Consider the following 13,836-nt stretch of genomic DNA (forward strand, 5'->3'; position numbering starts at 1 on the left):
GACCAATGCACAAAGATTCGTGCAAGAATGGGCCTTCCTTCCCCTGGCTGCTGGCACCACCTTCGCTTGGGCCAGAGCTGCCTTTTCACTCCGGCCCGGAGCCCCCTTTCCTCCTTCCCACGCTGCCCAGAGGCCCGGAGCGGCTAGGGCAGTGCGGAACGCCTGCGTCCCGCCCTGCCCCTGGCAGCTCGGCGCCTGCTTATGCAAATTAACCTGGTCTTTGGTGGGTTAATTTGCATACTCACTCCTGACTGGATGGTGGGCGTCATGAAGGTATGGTCAATTTGCATCTTATTCTTTTATTAGTGTAGATGAAGTATTCTAGCTAAAAATGTTCAATATGAGTCTGATCATGAGAAAAAAAATTCAGACAGAAATGTGGCAGGTACATTCTACAGATAAAGTAGCCTGGACTCTTAAAAAAAAAAAGGTCAGTGTCATAAAAGACAAAAAAGTCAAGGGAACTATTCTAAATTAAGAGAATATAAAGATAGCAATCAAATGCAATGCATGACATTAATCAAATCCTCAATAAAAAATAATATGACAGTCAGGTTTCAGCACCAAAAAAAAAAAAAGGTAAAACAGTCAGAACTATGACAATCTAAATATGGTGATATTATAGCATTATTAATTTTTTGGAATGATATTGGTATTGTGATTATACAAATGACCTATTTTTAAGAGTTGTGAGCTGAAGGATCCAGTATTATCTGTATGTCTACAACTTCAAGTGGTTCAGCAAAAAAGAAGTAACAGTGTATGTACACGTTTGCCCCACCTCAATGTGTATATACATAGCTATACATATGTCTATATCTAAAGAGTATATAAGAAAGCGTATATAAAAAAAGCAAGTAAATACTGAGAAAGAGTATATAAGAAAGCAAGTTATAAGAGTACATAAAAAAAGTAAATACTGCAAAATATCAACAAATGGTAAATCTATATAAAGGGGGTATGTGGATGTTTCCTTTACTATTCTTTCCATTTTTCTTTATGTTTAAACTAGAGGCCTGGTGCACGAAATTCGTGCACGGCAAGGAGGGGGGTGTCCCTCAGCCCAGCCTGCACCCTCTCCAATCTGGGACCCCTCGAGGGATGTCTGACTGCCCTCTCACAATCCAGGACTGCTGGCTCCCAACTGCTCACCTGCCTGCCTTCCTGATTGCCCCTAACCACTTCTGCCTGCCTGCCTGATCACCCCCTAACCACTCGCCTGCCAGCCTGATTGATGCCTAACTGCTCCTCTGTCAGCCTGTTTGTCCCTAACTGCCCTCCCCTGTAGGCCTGGTCACCCCTAACTGCCCTCCCCTGCAGACCTGGTCCCCCCCAACTACTCTCCCCTATAGGCCTGGGTCCCCCCCAACTGCCCTTCCCTACAGGCCCAGTCGCCCCCAACTTCCCTCCTCTGCCGGCCTGATTGCCCCCAACTGCCTTCCCTTGCAGGCCTGGTCCCTCCCAACTGCCCTCCCCTGCTGGCCATCTTGTGGCAGCCATCTTGTGTCCACATAGGGGCAGCCATCTTGTGTGTTCGAGTGATGGTCAATTTGCATATTACTCTTTTATTAGATAGGAAGGATGTTTTAAAAAAAAAGTGGGAAGAAAAAGGTCATTAACATTCCCTGAGCACACAGAGTAATTAAATATTCAAAGTACAAATCAAACATACATATAAGTTTGTCTATAACTCCAATTCACCATAACTCAAATAGTGCTTTCTTCAATAAAACAAGACCTTTACCAAATCGGTGTGTATTTCTTGGAAAATATGGTATAAATGGCTGCATAAACTCAATTCCACTTCTTAGTAGAAAGAATCAAATAGATTTAAGATTATTTCAGGTAACTAGGACATTGGAAGATTTGGAATAATATCTGTCTTTTCTTATATAGTAGGTCAAAAAGACAGTAGAAATCAGACTGTATTCAGGTAAAGGACATATAAGGTGATCATCTTACCTCCTAAAGCCTAGAATTAGGGGGCCTCTCACAGAAGTAAGTGAGAAAGGCAATGTATTTGATTCCACTGCAAAAGAAAATTGCCATCATTAAATCTGAGAGCAAAGACAAAAACTTAAATTATCAACTTATTTGGAAACACTTTTATACTAATACCTTTTAATACTCATTTCAGAAATTTTATTTTTAAAATGGAAATACTTTCATATATAATTAGTTACTAGATATTGCAGTATTATATACTATATTCAATATAATACAATGTAAACTATCCATTTGAAACACTTTTACTTAGTTTTTACGTGTACATATATAACTAATAAACTTATTCATATTACTTCATATATATGACAATAACTAATCTTCCAGCATACTCAGAGTCAGCCTGGTACAAATCCTGAGGCTGCATATTAAGGGGCAGTGTGGCACTACAAAGGGACAGAATGTAAATACCTTATGGTACCCCTGTCCTTTAAAGACAGCAGATGAGGAGGAAAACTTTCCTCGGAATGGGATTGGGTTCTATTAAACCATTCACACTTTCTCATTCTATTTTCCACTATGATCAATGACAAGCTTTCATGAAAGAGTAACAACCTGAAATCATAATAAAATAGGCCTTTACTTTTTATATAATCTACATATATAAAAGCCTAATATGCAGAGTGTCCCCTCGGGAGTTTGACCTACCAGGAGTTTGACCTACCGGGAGTTCGATTGCTTGCTATGTCATGCGCTGACCAGAAAGCGGCACGGAATAAAGGAAGGCCCCGGCCGGCAGCCAGCAGCCAGCTGCCAGGGAAGGGAGGCGCCAGCGGGCAGCTGCTACGGACCCTGCATGAATTTCGTGCACTGGCCTCTAGTTGATTTATATTGATCTTTCACTTTTCTGGACATTTGTTTGCTCTACTACTTATTTTGTCTTTTAACAGTCTGCATCCTTGTATGTTTCAGTACTGACATTGTAAGCCTTATTGGCCTTAGTATTAGAATCAGGCTTTAAGAAGCAAGGGATGGAATCACAGTAGGTATCTCCTGAATACATTTTCCCTGTCACTGCATTAAAATGGTGGCATGTAAAATAAATAAATAAAAGTAAAATAAAATGGTATCCTGTTAGCCCTGTCTGGTTGCTAAGTGGTTAGAACATCAGCCCTCGAACCGGAGGGACGAGGGATTGATTCCCAATCAAGGGCATGTACCTCAGTTTGCTCCTTACCCCCAGTTGGGGTGCATGCAGGAAACAACCAGTCAATATACTTCTCTCACTTCAGTGTTTTTCTCTCAATCTCTCTCTCTCTCACTCTTTCCACAAATCAATGGGAAATATACTCGGGATATTTATTTTAAAAAAGTGGTGCCATGTTGTAAATAATTAACTTAATCTTTTCAGTAAACATGTAATTTGGGTACTGAATGATCCAAGATGAATTGAATTATAGAGGAACTCATAGTGGAAGCAAATAATGAAGACAATTAGTAAACACAGTTTATATGAAGATTAAGATATTATTACCTGGTTAACTTAAAAAAAAAAAAAACTCATGGGAAAAGTCACAGTAGATTGTAACATTATTTGCTCATCTCTCCTAAATGTGAATAAAAATTTAACCCACACACATAAGGAGAATTGTTTTAGACTACCTGTTATATCCCTTCACCAAGGAGCATTAGTTTCTCAGGGTTTTTTATACAATACTAGAGGCCCAGTGCACAAAATTCGTGCATGGGTAGGGTCCCTAGCGTCTGCCGGCCACCGGCCGGGGCCTCCCTTTATTCCACCCTGGTGGTCAGCGCACGTACAGCAAGCGATCGAACTCCCGGTCAGTCAAACTCCCGACGGGGCACTTTGCATATTAGGCTTTTATATATATAGATTTGAAAATCTAAAAATCATTTTTAAAATGATGTTATTTAGTCACTCAAGGAAATAAAGTCTTTCAGCGACCTTTAATTTGCTTGATAAATTAATTTTCCATGCTTACAAACACAAGTGGGAAAATGTTTCCTACTACTCCACAAACCCATCTAGATAAGCCATCGTTGTGATATGGTAACCAAACGTGCAGACCTAGGAGCTACCAATAGTGATTACCAGCAATTACAGAATTAACTGAACTCCAGAGACCTGCAAATCAAAAGAGAGGAGGCACTGACAGGAGTGAATTGAAATACTCTAGTCTTAAAGTTCCCAGAATTTCTTTTCAAATTTAATAAACAATCTCTTAAAATTTTATTTTTATACTATTCAAATTAGTATTTTACAAAACATTGTCAAGTTTTTATTTGTTAAAAAGGCGAGCAGAAACATCTTAGCAAGTTGAAGGCTGCTGACAAAAAAACATCTAGTTTCCTTAGCAACAAACAAGTCTGAAAAATCAAGAGGTTGACAATGAAGTGTAATGGATGGTATGAAAACGTGTAATGGCAGCTCTCATGTATGTGCCTAGATTCCTCTGCTAATGTTTCTGTTTTCATCTAGTCACAATGGAAAATCTATATATTATATACAGTGGAAGGCAAAATCAATACACTCAGACAGCAGCCAGCATTAATACACAACCTTCAAACTCAAATAACTATCCCTTTATCAGTCACTAATTTTCACACTGAATATTTTGTCTTTTCCTTACAATATTATGAACTATTTTAAATAACATATATACAGATAATATATACTATTTATCTGTTTTTTACAAAGCTTCCACCTATAAAATTGAATATATATAGATTTGAAAATTAATTGGAGCTTAACTTTTAACATACTAGGGGTTAGAAATTAAAGTTTGTGTTTTATTTTTAAACAATATCTTCTTTACAAGATCTGAAAAACTCCCAAGTAATATCATAAATATGTTAAAAAATGAAGACTTTAAAATGTACTATGGTGAAAAAAATGAGGTTGAAGATAGAAAATCTTGGTTCTAGCCAAATCACTAACTTTGGGCAAGTCATTTAACTTCTCTTTGCCTTTCATTATCTATCAATGGAGGTAATTTTATTAACATGATGAACATTGTAAAGCACCTTTGCATTTAAAAGAATTTAGTAAAAATTTGCTGTGCTTTTGTTAATGAGGACTGGCTTTATGTAACTTACAGCTAAACCAGAAGTTAGTTTAACAAACAGTTTCAGGCACAGTATCTCATTATGATTGTCACAACTTCCACAAAGTAGATATATAGATAGGTAATACTGTCCCCATTTCATGAAACTGAAGCAAAGAAGGGTAAAGAGACTTATTCCAGGTCCTATAAATAAAACCCAAGTCTTCTGGGTCCCCAGTTTTACCTACCACCATGTTATCTCTAAGGTTCTTTTAACTTTAAAATTGCATCCATATTATCCACAAGATTATATCATAAACTGTCTTATCAGTCTGACTTAAACAAAACATAAAAACTTCCTTTCTTTCAAGGAAATTACCTTGAACTACACTAAGGTAGGCATTGAGGGCAATAACTATCCTGTATGCTTTCATTAGTAACTAAAACCACACCTATCAAGTTTACTGCTAATGTTGCATACTTACAAAATGATAAAACATAGTCTAAGTTCCCATTTATTGCTTCACTTCTCAATTCAGCTTGAGAAATTATATTATTGTCAAATGGACATCCATTTTCCTAGGGATAAAGCACATTTTAATATTATGCCTTAGCTAAAAACATTTTGATATGCTATTCAAATTTCATGTTTTCCCATTTATTTATATCACCATATTCTGATAATCCTTCGTTTCTAGAACAATATGTAAATCAAATAACTGAACTTTAGCAACAGTTCCAACATTCCAAATTAAATGCTTATCTTCAATTCAGATAATTTATTACCCTTAGAATGCCTTCCTTCTAGGAAAAATTTACTATTGATAACATTTAGAACAATTCTCTAATTTAAAATAAAATGAAAATTGAATGCACTAATCTAAAATGACATTTGGGGCAGTTAGTGAGGTAAAAATAAAATCTAACTTATCTCCAAATGGTTTTCACTTTTCCTAACATCATCATTTGTTTAATAATTTAAGTACAGAAGCCAAAAATTAGCTCAAATATACGTTCTAAGTCACAGTATAATAGCACAATATTAAAAACTACCCAATCAATAATAAGCAATGAATAAAAATAAATTATGGTATATCCATACAATAACACAGCATGCAGGCATAAGAAATAATTGGTGGAGTTACATACTATAATGGAAAGGTGCCAAGTTTAAAAAAAAAGGAGATTTATGGAAATAAGAATATGTAGGAAATTACTTTTTTAATATATTTCTTTAACAATAAAATATGTACAGGCTCAAAATACCCTGCTAAGAACTCAGAGTAGAGAGGTAGAGACACTCAAGACCTAAACTCTACCTTTTAGGAGGTTGTAATTATGTAATTACTTCAAAGAAAGAAAAGAACGCTCTAATATTAAAAAAGTCAAGGCATTATGTGAATAACCACCTAGGAACCAGATATTTTGAACAAAATATTTCTTATTAAAGTATTTGGTGCTCTGCCATGTTGTCCCTAATTGTATGTAGCACTTTGTTTTGAAAATGGAGAATATGGAAAGTGCAACCCTTGCTGATCCAAAAGTCAATTTCTTCATAAAGGCCTTCCCTATTCTCATGGAGACAGGACGCATTGGTTAGGAAAATAATGCTTTGGAGTCAAACAAAAGATTATTTTTAAAAAGCAGAATAGTAAATATACTGAGTGTATTATGAAAATTAATACAGAAGTGAAAAGTAATATTCAAAAAATGAAATATAGCGGCATTACATAGTGGGATTAAGGAGCAAATAATGTTTTATTTAAATATTTTCTGATATTGGCATATTGTCATTCAACACACAAAAATGATGCTTTAAGTTTTTTTTAGTTTTACCAATATTTTTACAAAACTTTAGAAAACTGCATACAAACACGACAATTTTTAGTGCTCAGCTTAATGACTTTTTTCTTTTTAGTCACACAAAACATTAGGGAGGCAAGACATTCTCTTCAATTATGAAATTAAAATCGTATTTGAACTCACCTGCAATACAGCACGAACTGACTTTACACTATCAAAGGATGGAAACACATAATTTACGTATGTCTCCTGATCAGGATTTACTCCCATTTCATGCATTTCTTTGAGGACTTTAACTATACCTATAAGATAAAATTTAAAAGTACAGAGATGAAGAACTTGGAATAAATTAACAAAAGATCAGAAAGTTTAGTTCATTCAGCTTCTGAATCACAATGAAGAGTACTCAGCATTTTGTTTGCCTAAAAAAGAAAGCAGAAAAACAACAGAACTGGGAAATAAGATAAGTGAAATTCTGTAATATAGAAAAGATTATAATAATGCTCCCTACTTACCTCTCAGGGTAGTCTTAGAAATTAAAAGAAAACAATGTGAAACCCTAAAAATATTAAATAAATGTTAATAGTAACAATGATTTAATTTTCTCCTGTTTTAAAACACTATAAGAATTTTTTAAATTTCCTTAGATATTATGTAGAATAAATGTAGCATAAAGTAACCATATAATTGATTTTCTAATGTGTGAAAATGGCCAACATACTGATAACTTTATTCTGTACAAAACACTTCACCCAATCATCTACACCTCAAATACCTCTTATTCTCTTCTTTTTTTTTCCCCCCCAATAACATTTATCAGGAGGAAGAGTATATTCTGCTTACTAGATGACCTGTGTTACTAGCATTTATAACATATGTTTTTTCTAACCAAAACTAAAATAGGTTTAATAAGATCTGGGTTCAGTCACTCCCTCAGATAAGTTCAGTCACTCCCTCAGGCATTCTCAGGAAGTATACCAAAAATATTCACTTCAGTAATATAGTCAGGCTCTGGCTGGTGTGGCTCACTCAGCATCGTCCCATATACCAAAAGGTTACAGGTTTGATCCCCAGTTGGGGCACATACAACTGATTATTTCACTCTCTCTCACACACACACACACACACACACACACACATCTCTCTCTCTCTCTCTCTCTCTCTCTCTCTCTCTCTCGGCATGTCCCCAAGTGAGGAATTTTTTTAAATAACAGTATAGTCAGATGGGAAGAAACATTTATCAGTAAGGAGACAAAAGGTGACTGATCTGACATACCTACATCCTGCTAAAAAATACAATTCATATTTCTTTTTTAAAAAGATTAAAATAATCCTAACACGGATCCCAAAGCTCTGTGAACTTAGAAAATCTAAACTAAGACTAAATAGTCTAATAAAAAATTTCAAATATCGTCATAAGAAAGTTTATGAATCTAGAGGAAAGTTTCCACCCAAAAAATTTTATAAGAATTAAAATAGCCCTGGCCGGTTTGGGCATCAGCTAAAAGAATTCAAATTTTGGGGAAATATAAATGGTTTACCTGATCAACTTTCACCAACTATGACCATTTACTTGATTTTAGACTCTAACCAGAGCACTCACTTTATTGGTACCCAATTTCTTACTTTTTAAAAATACTCTCTTTTCAAACACTTCAGTCAACTGGCATTTAGGCTTTCTCATCGGCTCTTCCTTATATTTTACCCTGCCTATATTTTTATTTTTATAGTTTCTAAATATACCAAGAGATGTAGATCCTTAGTCATTCTGGGTTATTTCCTCTTATTCAGGCCAACTTGCTAAAGTTCTAAGTGATGACTTTTCCATTTGTGCCACAAATAAATATACTAATAAGATGAACCACGAGGCAGTCATTGTAAGTCTGTCTTAGTGGCTGGTCATGGCTAAATTCGCAGCCAGAAAAAATCCAGAATTCAATAAAATTTGATCACCCTATTGTTGAAAACTCTTGGTGCAATTTGATTTGTCCCTAAATATCTTTCTTATCCTGAATGGTTTTATTTATTCCACAGGAAACATTCCTCTACATCCTCCATCACTACAGCCATTATTTTCTTCTTTTATATGTGACTTTTCATGGACAAAGAACAAACTCATTGAAGTAATAAGAATGTTAGTTGCTTACCTAACACTAAAGAAACTAGAGACTACATACTGCCATTCCCCTGTTACATGAAGTAAGATTGTAGAATATGTTACTTTACTATATTTCTGAATCTCCTGCAAATGAGAAACTAGTTTTTAAAAACTGTAAAACAACTGACAATATCTTGTACTCTCAAGTTACCTTTCTCAGCTTTTCTATTTTTCCAGATAAAACCTTCACTGACTCTGGGAGGTTGGGGAATGGGTGAAAAAGGTGAAAGAGATTAAGAAGTACAAATTGCCAGTTATAAAAATAGTTACAGGGATGTAAAGTACAGCACAGGGAATAAAATAATATTGTAATAGCTATGTATGGTGTCAGATGGGTACTCACAAAGATGATCACTTTGTAAGATATATAAATGTCTAAACATTATGTTGATATACCTGAAACTAATATATTGCATGTCAACTGTAACTTGAAGACAAATTAATTTTTTAAAAGACTTTCACTGATTAAAAAACTTGGTAACACTTTTTTAAGTGTCCCTAATGCAAAAATCAGTATCTAATTTTTAATCAATAGCTAAAAATTTTCATAAAATAAATTCAGCATGTTTACAAACATTTAGTATGGAGGTGTTATGGTATCAAAAAAGAGTATTTAAAATAGGAGGGCAGAAATCCTCACAGGTAATCCCAGCACTACTGACAGCTAGATGTGGAACTTAAGGTCACTCACTGAATCTTTCTGTGGCTCTCAGTTCCTTCATCAATATAATTTGAGCTTTCAATAAGACACCTCGTAAACCTAAATTCTAAGGTTCTTAGAAAAGAGATTCAAGACAAAAAGCCCATTTTTCTACTAGTTTGAGCTACATCTACAGAAAAAAATTACCTGAATTCTTTTGTAAGTACTAAGTAGTGAAAACATGATATCCAATTCAAGACTAGATACAGTGCTATGGTTGAGGAAAGCAAATTTACCTGATGAAGAAACAAACATTTAAACAGGGGTCCCAAAAATATTTTCATATCTGTGGAAAGGTGGACAATACTTACATGCCCACACATTTTCATGGAACAATGTAAACTTTCTGTGGTTCAAAAATATGGATTAAAGATTACTTCTTCAAGCTTTCAGAATTGGAGGTTATGCAAAGAGTTAATCAACTAGCATACTGTTTTCCAAAGATTTTTCTAAAAAGGATTTAGAGACTTTTATAGCCAGAAACAATTAGGGAATACTTGTTTCACTATTTCCTTTAAGCCAGAAGACAGCTATATATTTAAAATAAAATTGCAATATGAAAGTCTGCTAAAAGCACTTTTTTGTTGTTTGTGCGTTCTGTTTGTCACCCAATGTCATACTAACAACTCTGCATCTCATTCTAAGCACATTACACTTCGAGATAAAATGAAAAAGACCATTTTTTGTTTCCCCAAGGGGGAAGTACTTCCGTTAAAAGCATCTTTTTATGATACTACTCTTTCTGAATTACCAATAATGCAAACCAAAGAATTAGATACTGTACTCTAAAATTTAATATTTGTTCAATTCTTATTCATATCCTATAGACATCCCATGTGTACAAGAAAAAAGTATGCTAAATGCTTAAATGTACTTAAGAACCTGAAAGACTGAACATTTCTGCCCTTCAATCAGCAGGCTGTCAGGTCATGAGCACTCATTGTGCAATAAAAGTTTTTCTGTCTTTCTTATTATTGTAACTCAGCTCAGTTAAGGAGAAAACAGACTGGTCCACAAAGAAAATGGCCTAATTATATATAACTTTATCTTCAATAAGGCTAGGCAAACTTATTTCAAACTCTATATATAAAATAATAAACTAGAGTCTTAGAAAAATATAAAAATAATGAACTATTTATTAAAACTATACTCACAAGTTTGAATATCAAAACCAGAGATGAATTAATAAATAAAATTAATGTAATTAAGATGAAAGAAATACATTACCATTTGGTTTTTTAAACGCTGATGATATTTTACTATGATTTAAATCAACTCAATTTTTCTCAGATCTCATACTCAGGAGTTAAGTATGCTTTCCCATAGAATTCAATTAGATGTGTATAGAAACTGTTACACTGGATCTCTGAACCATTATAAATCTGTAAAAGGCAAAACCTAACCTTGAACATTTTTCTCCTTCTGATGTCCAACTAGCAATGGCCAGAAATAATGAGTTCTGATAGGAAAATCTTCTTCCTGCAGAGCCTTCATTAGAGCTTTTGCCAAATCTGAAAGAGATACCATTAAATATTACAAAGCTACCTCAGAAAAACTTATATGTTGGTTTTAGCTATGAAAATATAGTACCAGTTTTATTGGCTAGTAAAGCACACTGCAGTGTGAACTGCAAAGGAGATCCATGCAGCTTGGCTTCCTTTAACTTCTTACAGTAGTCTTTCAGCTTCTCTGCAGGCTAGGGGGGAAAAAAGAACACATCAGCTCCCTCTGATTTTCTGCAAATACTCTAACACTTTTGGGTTGAAAAGTCTGAACCTCTCATCCTCTTTTTATCCGTCATCTTACAAAACAAAAACAAAGTTTTCATAGTATTTATGTTTGGTCTAATCTCATAACAGGTCCTTATACTTATTTTTTTTAAATATATTTTTATTGATTTTTTACAGAGAGGAAGGGAGAAGGATAGAGAGCTAGAAACATCGATCAGCTGCCCCCTGCACACCCCCCACCGGGGATGTGCCCGCAACCAAGGTACATGCCCTTGACTGGAATCGAACCCGGGACCCTTCAGTCCACAGGCCGACGCTCCATCCACTGAGCCAAATTGGTTTCGGCAGGTCCTTATACTTTTAAAAAATCTTATTTTACTACCTATTACACTGTCTACAAGGTAAAAATGGACAGAATACCGTATTCATAGTCACACAGTGCCGTAAAAAGAAACTGCCAAAGTCATTCAGACCATCTTCCTTTGATAAAGGACATGCTAATAAAACTTGCAATGCTGTATCTTCCAATTTTTCAGTGACTAAAAGTAAAATAAGGTTCATTGCATCTGGAAAGAAAACAAAGACATCCTTTGTTACTGAACTGAATAATACTTTTACACTTTAACCAATATGAAAGACAAACTTATGAACTACAAATACCAAAAGGATATAATACTATCCTTTAAAATATCCTAAATAATAATAAAACACTTCCACATCAAAACATTCCAATGTATCCATTAACTCAAGTTTTTTAGTTTATTAAGCTGACTTTGAGTCCTATGTTCATCTATCACAACCCCCCTATTGTTAAAGAATGCCCTTTTCATCAGGTAAAAACGGTAATTTAGATGATTACAAAAATCATGAAAGTAAAGTTTATAAAACTACCTGGAATATATCTTCTTTCATATGCAATTTTGTCCAAAATTTCTGAGACATACTGAGGATACCCAGCTTTACTGAAGCTAAAGATAATTTGCAATAAATCACGGTCCATAAGGTAAAGATCGGACTTCTCCACCTTCTCCAGAGTCTATAGATAGTTCCAGAAATTAGAAGAATAAGTCAGAAAGCAGTATTTTTAAATTAAAGCTAAATATATTAAAATACAAAAATTTTAATTAGGAACATATATCATCTAAAGATTTGGGACTTCTTTTATAAAACAGAAATATTCTGCTTCAACACCAAGGTACCAAACTATAGGAATTCTCCTATAAATACTATTATTTTCAAGAGATACCTTTAAAAACAGATATAAACTATATTCTTCTGCTATAAGTTTATAAAAATGATTTTAAAGTATGTTTATTTATACAATAAGTCATACCTGCTTAACATGGTCAATGTCACCCTTCTCAGCATACACATTCAATAAGGCTAGATATGTGTCTGGACCAGGCTCAATTCCAGCCTCTTTCATCACTGTGAGAATATTTTCTGCATTCTCCATATCTCTGTAAGTTAATTCAAAGAAAATAAAACAGCTTACCATAATACCGCCAAATGTAATATATCATTCAATCGCAAATGTATATCTATACTTATCAAAATTAAAACCATGGTAACATCAGAAAAGGAAAATACATATTAAACTGGTTAAAGGTTTTAGAAATAAAGATCATAAACATCCCAAATTTTTACAGGCAATTTTTACAAAAGAGAAACCGAACTGTATAATAACTACAAAGACATTAAAGAATGTGTATTCTTTCACTAAATGTGTTACGATTCAAATTTACCTTTTTAGTAAATTATTCTTCACACCAAAAAAATATTTTCCAGGGCACTAGCAGATCAATTAAAAAACTTTACAAAGTCAGTTACTTTTGATCAGGCCCAATTTTTAAGACTGAACATTTTCAAATAAAAGTTTTGTGAAACTGCTGAGACCGGTTTGGCTCAGTGGATAGAGCGTCGGCCTGTGGACTGAAGGGTCCCAGGTTCGATTCCGGTCAGGGGCATGTACCTTGGTTGCGGGCACATCCCCAGTGGGGGGTGTGCAGGAGGCAGCTGATCGATGTTTCTCTCTCATCGATGTTTCTAGCTCTCTATCTCTCTCCCTTCCTCTCTGTAAAAAATCAATAAAATATATATTTTTTTAAAAATAGTTTTGTGAAACTGATAAATTTAAAAATAAGGTATTTTTTAAATGTGCAGGTTCTATCTCACATGCTCAAACTTTTTTTTGAGGAGGTTGATAAACATGGTTTAAGATTTTCTACACTATTTTTCTATAATTTAAACCTCGCCTGAGAACAAAACTTTAGATTGAACATACCCAGCTCTTGCATGCCCTGTAACAAGGGCACTGAATACTGCCTCTGTGACTGGAAGATCCTTAGTTTTCATAAATCCAAGAATCTTGCTGCAATAAAAAATGAAATAAAAATACTCCTTGGAATTATACATCAAAAACACTTTCTATAACAT

The 13,836-nt window shown here is 34.4% G+C and overlaps 1 protein-coding gene across 1 annotated transcript in view; it reads right to left on the bottom strand.

Moving 5' to 3' along the window:
* Positions 1-13,836, bottom strand: part of LRPPRC (leucine rich pentatricopeptide repeat containing) — an 88,747-nt gene that overhangs the window by 56,947 nt on the left and 17,964 nt on the right. The window contains exons 6-14 of the mRNA XM_079792519.1: positions 13,685-13,771; positions 12,734-12,860; positions 12,292-12,436; positions 11,821-11,966; positions 11,261-11,366; positions 11,074-11,181; positions 6,996-7,114; positions 5,495-5,588; positions 1,963-2,029 (exon numbers count right to left, since the gene is read on the bottom strand). Of these exons, the coding sequence (XP_079648645.1) occupies positions 1,963-2,029; positions 5,495-5,588; positions 6,996-7,114; positions 11,074-11,181; positions 11,261-11,366; positions 11,821-11,966; positions 12,292-12,436; positions 12,734-12,860; positions 13,685-13,771 (999 nt within the window). The remainder of the gene's footprint in view (positions 1-1,962; positions 2,030-5,494; positions 5,589-6,995; positions 7,115-11,073; positions 11,182-11,260; positions 11,367-11,820; positions 11,967-12,291; positions 12,437-12,733; positions 12,861-13,684; positions 13,772-13,836) is intronic.

Source organism: Cnephaeus nilssonii, assembly GCF_951640355.1.
Source record: "Cnephaeus nilssonii genome assembly, chromosome: 15".
Taxonomy (NCBI): domain Eukaryota; kingdom Metazoa; phylum Chordata; class Mammalia; order Chiroptera; family Vespertilionidae; genus Cnephaeus; species Cnephaeus nilssonii.